We start from the raw sequence: 8268 nt of genomic DNA, 5'->3' as shown, positions 1-8268 counted from the left end.
GCACAAGATAAATTTCAAGGCAATTTATCAAGGACTGAATTTTCTTAAACCACCAAGCTAGTGATATGAGAAGATAAAAATAAATGTCAAGGTTAGCTGATTGTTTTCCAAATAATAGGATCTAAAAAATATTGGGGGGAAATCGGGATGTGAGAATGAGTGGATACTGGATGATAATAGAGATTATTAGTAAAAGGTACTGAGACTAGTTATCATTAACTAGCATATTATATATTTTCTTTCATTAGTCAACGTTTTCTTCATGTATATTATTATTTTAAGGTAGCATTACTAAACACTTAATTGGTCCATTCATTTTTCAAGTCAGCTGCAAAGAAATTTCAATACTGGATGTCTAAAGTTATAGCTAATAACATTTTCATTATCTACCACTAAAACTATCTCACATTCTCAGCCATGGCTCTTGAATACATGGTTTCTTGATAAATATCACTAAAATAGAACTGATGTTGAAAAATTACCTACCTACCAACTTAACTAATTCATATCAATTAGCTCACACAGAATTAAAACAATTCATTTCATTTGGCTCTCACAAAAGCCAGATCTTTTTCCTTTTAAATAGTCTAATCAATCCTGCATAAAAGCAATTATTCAGAAAAGCACACCTAAGATTTGCACTCCTACTCATTTACAAGTATATATTGAGGCTCGGGCCTGAATTTGGTACTTCTAGTCCACACTTTGGTTCCCTACCTTTTCCAAACTGGACACTTTATTTTATGAATATGACCATCAACAAGAACATGAAAGTAAAGAAAATAAACTTTAATTGAGATCATGCTTTCAAAGGAATGGAAAAAATAAAATCATATATGATAATATAGAGTACTGCAATCTTAGTAACCCAAACATGTAACTATCTCCATTACAGAATTAAGCAGCCAGGTCAAACACACTACGAACCATTTGATTAAAAATGCTTATAACCAATGCTTTAACAAGGAAACACTGATGAAAATAGTTTTAAAATACACAGCCTTGTAAAATTATATATTTTTTAACATTAAAACCTTGTTTCAGAAGTTCCCCGCTTTAGGTTGTTACTCAAAAACTCATCATGTTCAAAACTCAAATTATTGTGAGATCTTGAGATCATAAGCAGCTTCTCCTTATTGGTAAAGTCTTTTTTGATTGCAGTTGGGGGCACAAGCAACCTCTCCATCGGGTCCTCTTTGTTCTCCAGTTTCATATATCCTTTGCTGTTGCTTCGATCCAACCGAGGCCAACTTGGATGTTTCCGTTGTTCTGCCTGAACAGTTAGGGTGGAGCGACCTCGGTCTAAGTCTAAGGATTTTGAATGTGATGAGAGCACATGCAGGGATGTGTTGGACCCAAACTGTCTTCTAGCAGCCCCAGGAGACAAGAGCTGCCCAGCCCCAGGTCCAAGGGCCACAGAGGACTTGTACTGACTAGACAACGACTCCCCAATGGAATTATTCCGAGGGAGCATCATGCTGACTGGCTGGAAGGACTCATTGGTGTTAGGCAAAGGGACCACAAGGGAATCCATAGACAAATTCCTCGACCTACTTTTGAGGTTCTCAGCATCCTCGGTGATGTTATCTATACTGGGCTCATCAATAACACAGTTATTAAGTTTGATCACAGGCAATGTAAAAGCACTGATGGATGATGACACAATTGACTTGGTTTCACATTTCTTAGAGCCACCGGTCTTATCATCAGTTGTCTTGGAAGGAGATGGATACAGGCCAAAAACAGAGACAGAGCTGTCAGAGAGCAAAGGTGGCATAAGATGCCCCAAACTCTTATTTTCATTTAGCACAAGCTCATCCTCTTCGACAGAGCTGTCCATCCGAAAACTGCTCCTAAAACCCGAGAAAGAGGAAATGGTATTCGCTGCCAGTCTCGAGGCACAGGAGCTCCCATTCTGTTTTACTTCAGTTTCTCCTATCAGACCCGTGTAGATGCCATTCATATGCTTTTGCTCCTTGATTCTTAGAGTGTGGATGTCGATGACTGTGGAATAGATGTCCCTCATGTGTATGATTTTGGTTTCTTTGTCACGGTTCTCATGAAGAATGGCATTAGCACAAATGAAAATGAAAATGCCAATCCCCATTGTGAAAGGGCCAAGCATTTTCATCTTGTCAGAATGTAAATGCTGCTCAAAGAAGCGAACCACCACGCCACTTTGGTTCCGAATGACCTGAGTTGCGTTTGTGGACAATGTTGTCTCAGCGTCGATAAAATGTTCTTTTTGGGGCCAATATCCAAGGACTGCCATTGCAATTCCCACAATGGAGATAAGCACTCCTAAAATGAGGAAAAAACCAGAGGGGGAATAAAGCCGGATTTTGCCTCGAACAACCACAACATCAGCCCTTGGCCGACGCCTGACTGGTTTCTTCTCCTGGGCAGCAGGCGTTGGGCTGAGGCTGACATGATGCTGTGATCTGGCAGAGTCTTGCCTTTTCAAGGCGGCCAGGCCAGTTATCACTCCACCAGTGGCTATCATAGCTTGGTCTTTTATTCTGAAAGGAAGGGAAAAAGATAATAATCTCAATATGTTTAGGGGTATGCTCATCAATTCAACCATTGTTTGTATATTTTTGTTGTTTCATGTAATGAAATGGGGCAGAAGAATAGCTTTTTAATTGGCATAATTTGGGTAGAAGTTTTATTATTGACTAAAGTAAAATCCTGGAGATTTCCTTTTTTGGCTGAATTAGTATTTTTATTATTAATGAAATGTAAGCCGAAGGTATATTTTACTTCAATAATTTTACTACTTATCATATAAAATAGCCCCCTGGTGATAATCATACCCTGGTCTCTCTCACACACACACGCACACACACTATCCTCATTATCTGTGTTATTTTACAGAAATGGAAAAATCCAGAATACTTAATAAAACAAACCCTAGACTTAAAAGAAGACTATGTCCCACTCTTGTGAAAGTCACCAAAAAACTCTTAAACTCCAACATTTAATTTCTCAATTCTCATCTTCCTTATTTCTCTATTTCCATGAATATTACTAACCCCTCCTTTCTTGAAACTCTTGTCCAGGTTTTTATGTTCCTAAGTCTTCTGGCTCTTCCCTGACCTCACTATTCCAATTTTGGATCATCTTCCCTCATCTAAAAGTAGACCACCATCCCCTAAGGGCCCTGTCCTTGGCCATCTTCTCTTTATACTCTCCCTTGGCATTCATATCTGCTTCTACACCTTCTACCATTTCCTCTATGCTAATGATTCCCAAGTCTCTATTTCAAACCATAGCCTGGGTTTCAGTTCCACATATCCAACTCCCCAGTGGGGAACACATACACATTCATGCACCACTAGCAAAGCTGAACTCATCTCCTACCAGCACTACTTAACTTTTTTAATGGTGTCAGTTCTCAGGCTTGACTCCGCATAGTCATTTTTAACTCATCCCTTTCTTCTTCCTCTCATCTTCCAATCAGGTTCTAAGTTCTAGGAATTTTCACTACACGATCTCTCTCAATTCTACCCCTCCATTCCAACCTACTCTTCCCAGCCCAGAGCAGCTCTTACTCTTACTAGACCATTGTAATAACCTCCCAGCTGCTCTTCCAAACTCCAACTTCTCTTCCTCAACAATCAAGTTTACACACTGAAGGCAGATTAATTACCCTGAAACACAGCTCTGAAGTTGTTTAAAGAGTGGAATAATGGATAAAATATTTTCCACCACCTACCCAAGTTTAATCTGGAATTTCAAACCCATGGAATTTAGCTTTATCTCCAACTGCACCCTTTCATTTACATAAAACTAAAACCCAACTATACTCCATATTATACCGTTTCTGAGACTTTGTTAATAATGTTTCTCATTCATCTAGAATTTTTCCCACTCCCCCCAACTCCACATATTGGCATCTGGCTGGTCATCAAAGCTCTTCTTTCCACTTCCTTTATAAAGCCTTCTCTGAATGACTCAGCAAATCCCACATGAGCTCTCATTCCTCAGAGCATTTCAGCAAGTTTTCTATGGCACTCACTGTATTATAATGTCAGTTCTTGCATGTCTTGTGGTCAAACATCAAATTTAATTCACTTTTTTATCACCAGAAACATTCACTGTAATACCTTGCGCATAGCCAGTGTTCAAAAGCTATTTGCTAAAATGCTCAATAAGGGAATAATTCTTCCCCTGAGATTTGCTGAATGGCCATAATATTAGTATACTAAATTTCCTAGTTAAAAAGAACCACACATAAACTTAAAACCAAAACAAACAGCAACATTTTGTGAGTTGGTAAAATATTTGTCATTATTTGCAATGAATAGTTCTCAAGCTGCCAAATCTGGCTGGTAGGATATGGAGGATATTTTAAGACCCACACGGTCTCTGGCAAATTTCTGAGAGGGTTTCTTCACAGCATCAAATCTTGTCTTGCAAAATCAAGCTATCCTTCTGAATTTCTATTTATGATTTCTGTTGTGTTTAAATAACAGCATTGTGGATGGTATCTACAATTTTAGCTAGTTGAACAAGCTGGTTAGTAAATCCAGCCTGCATTGGAATTATAACTAGGATTAAAATAGATTAATGTTCAAATACCAAACTATATTGTAACCCATAGCTCTAGTCTATTAAATTTATCGAAGTATACATATTACAGTTTAAAACTTCTCCCAAACCTTGGCTAAAACATAACTTTGTGTCAGTTTATGTTTTCTTAAATCAAAACAGTTATAAATGTTTGAATAAAACTCAGTTACTCCCATATGACAGGATAAGGATTTACTCTGAAATCCTTCAGAATAGAATGAAAACAAGGGCAAAAGGCTTTCATCTGGTTTCAAAACAACCACCGTGAATTAACATTCCATACAGATTCTTAATCCGCCCCCCCCCACACTTGTTAAAACATTTTCTGCAGGCTGTGCCATTCTCCATTTCAGAGGCTGATTGAGGAAAGGGGGCCAAGAAAGAAAAATATATGCATTCTGAAAGATAGAGGGTAATAGTAAGGTAGAAAAGAGTGATGAGGGACCGAGTTCCTTTGTGAGCAAGCAAAGCAGGTTAGACCAGACATGAAGAAGTAGCAAGGACAGTTTAAGAGGATGAACATTTATTAAAAATGAAAGGAGAGAAGATGCCTGGAGAAGTTTAGAAATAAAGGATCGAATTGGGGAAAATCAAAGCACCACACAGCTTCTTCAGCCAGTCTACCCTGGCCGGGTCTGGGCAGGGGTACCCCACTCCCAGGATTAGCAAACTCAGGTTGGAGGGGGGCAGGGAGCCCTTGTCCTCTTAATTCCACTGGAGACAACTGAACACTAAGTGAACCTCTATTGTGATTTGGGCCCAGCCCTGAGGGGAAAGCCAAGGTGTGCAAACTCAGTCACTGCCTCAAAGAGCTAGTACATCTACCTAAAACAGAATGAGCTAACCCCTAGAATGAGGGGCACCTCTGCAACAGGCTTTAGCCAGACAAAAGCATTAACACTTAACAATCAAGTGAATAGCATTTCAGGGAAGGTCAAAAGAAAGAATAGCTGGATACCAGACCTCTGACCTGCCTTTCGCACACAGCTCAGCCCTGAGGGAGGAAACCAGGTAAGGCTAGAAAGGAAAGGAGGGCCAGGTCTTGGAAATTAGGAAGTGGCACTAATGCCGGACGTTGAGCAACTTTTAACGCCGGTGGGTCTTGATCCGGCATCTAGAAGGGTTCAGGAATCTGGAGAAGGCTGTGCATAGATTAAGTAAGAGTCCAGAGACGAAAGATAATTCTGAAAGGCATTGGGGGTCAAAGGAGCCTGGCTGAAGAAACCAGGTTGTCCTTGTTTCAGGACCCCTTCCTTTTTATTAACACAATTTGTCCTAAGGCAAGGTGGAGATATACACTTCAAAGGCCAGGGTTAGTCTACAGAGTTCATTGTCAGATTGGGGAATAGCCTACAGCTGTTCAGGTGTTTGGCCAGTAGGAGGCAAAAACATGTAGATTAAGATGCCCTGAGCTGACAGGCAGCAAACAATTTAATGCATCCCTTTCAGGTTTGGGGAAATGCCTTTAGCCATTCCAACAGGTGATAACATATGTGACTCAGCCCTTGTTGAGTCCCCAAGTTCCATCAACCCAGTGGTCGGCAAATTCATTAGTCAACAGAGCCAAATATCAACAGTACGACGATTGAAATTTCTTTTGGCTCTTTTTTAAACTTAAACTTCTTCTAATGCCACTTCTTCAAAATAGACTCGCCCAGGCCGTGGTATTTTGTGGAAGAGCCACACTCAAGGGGCCAAAGAGCCGCATGTGGCTCGCGAGCCACAGTTTGCTGACCATGGCATCAACCTTTTGATGAAACTCTTGCAATTATGACATGCTGAAACTGGCTTCCAGCATGGCACACCTAAATGCTTCAATTTTACACTCATATGCAATGGGGTTGGAATAAGACACAAGTACTGTTGCCCTTATCTGAGGAAAATTAATCTCAATTTGTGGATGAAAGCAATCATGCAGGACTGGTTTGGGGAAGTAGCCTGAGGACGCGAAGGGCAGTTTTGCAATAAGAAGCCTAGTGAAACCATGCAGCCTAGAGGGAGGAGAGGCACAGGCCACTGCTTCTTCAAACTGCAAATCCACTTGGTCCACACTGTTCGGTATAAACATAAAAGAGCCTAAATCTATCTTTTGGTTTATGCTACAAAGCCACATCCCATACATTTATCACTTTGAGGCGGGGGGTAGAGGGGAGCACAGGGACCAGGTTAACTACAGTCTCATTATTGTAACAAGTCAGCATTCTCCTCAGTTTTGATAATAACAATAATAGTAATGCTAGCTAACATACAAACATGTAACACCTTATGGCCAGGCACTGTTCTAAGTGCTTCAGGTATAAGCACCTGTTTATTCTCACAATTCTGGAAGTGGATATAATTGTTATGATCTCTATTTTGCAGAGGGGAAAACTGAAGCTAAGTGAGTTTAGGTAACATACCCAGGGTCACACAGCTCAGGGTTGGCTCCAACGCCTGTGCTCTTGCAGAATTTGAAATGGGGATGGGCCTCCAAATTTGCTTTCACTGAGGTTTTCTTTCCCTGTCAGTTTTATTTTGATTCCCGTTTCCATCAGAACACCAGATCTTAAAGAATGCTCTTTGTCTTTAAAACTGTGACTATGGGCCAAACAACTGCCATTTCTCAAATCACACTGACCACATGGGAAAAGCCATGGGGTGGAGATGAGGTTCAAGGACTGTCCTTGGGCAAGCAGTGGGCCTCTCACACCTGTTTAGATGCCCTTCGGCACATGAAGGTGCAGGCTCAGAATTGACCCCCCACCCCCACCTGCATACTCCCCCTCTTTGCTCTCCTCCATCCCTTATAGGGCTGGATCAAGACTTAACTTCCTCTAAGATCCAAACAAAAAATCTGACTACAGTGAATTTCATTGTGTTAACTTGGGCAGAGGTTTTGCTTATTAGTCTTTGGATTCAAAGCTTCATCCAAACTTGTGCAACTTGAAGCCCTGTGGCATTCCACTAGAGACCTAGGTGGACATTGTTAACTCATGTAGATATTCATTCATGTAATTAGTAAAAACTGGTGTCTGCAAATGCAATAGATATAGGGCTCAAAATGTTTCCTGGCCCAAAGAATATAATGATCAGCAACTATCTTTTCGAGGAGATCATTTGACTAGTTATAAATAAACCTAACTAGATGATCAGCCGCATTTGGTTTCCATATTTTCAATATTCTTAGGATTTTATCAAAGGCCAAATGAATAGATAGGCATATAGTCTTCTGTCGACAACCAAAAAAAATTAGTTTGAATTAACTCTTGGCTACTTATTAATTATCCTATTTTCCATTCCCAGTGTTCACAAAACAGCCACAATTTTGCTACCAAGATTATCAGTTTAAAATTTGCACAACAATAGCCCAGCCAGTGTGCTCAGTAGTTGAGCCCAACCTATGAACCAGGAGGTCACTGTTCAATTCCTGATCAGGGCACATGCCTGGGGTTGCAGGCTTGGTGCCCAGAAGGGGATGTGCAGGAGGCAGCTGATCAGTGATTCTCTCTCATCATTAATGTTTCTATCTTTGTCTCACAAATCAATAAAAATATGTTTTAAAAAATTTGCACAACTTCTTCACTGTTCAAACTAGGGTCCTGCAGGGCTATCTCCAGGCCTTTACCATTTTACCCATTCATCACAGATCTCAGAACTTATCAGCAGGGTTTCAATCTTCTTCTTACCTTTCTCAGTGCAGATGTGAACTCCTGCACT

General features: G+C 40.4%; 1 protein-coding gene across 1 annotated transcript in view; it reads right to left on the bottom strand.

The window, feature by feature from the left end:
- Positions 1-768: 768 nt before the first annotated feature.
- Positions 769-8268, bottom strand: part of TMEM200A (transmembrane protein 200A) — a 64511-nt gene continuing 57011 nt past the window's right edge. Inside the window, exon 2 of the mRNA XM_080665008.1 lies at positions 769-2519. Coding sequence (XP_080521134.1) covers positions 1028-2503 — 1476 coding nt within the window. The 5' untranslated portion in view covers positions 2504-2519 and the 3' untranslated portion in view covers positions 769-1027. The remainder of the gene's footprint in view (positions 2520-8268) is intronic.

Source organism: Plecotus auritus (assembly GCF_963455305.1).
Source record: "Plecotus auritus genome assembly, chromosome: 4".
In the NCBI taxonomy this organism is placed as follows: domain Eukaryota; kingdom Metazoa; phylum Chordata; class Mammalia; order Chiroptera; family Vespertilionidae; genus Plecotus; species Plecotus auritus.
Note: the sequence above shows the minus strand (reverse complement) of the source record. Positions and strands in the feature narration are given on the sequence as shown.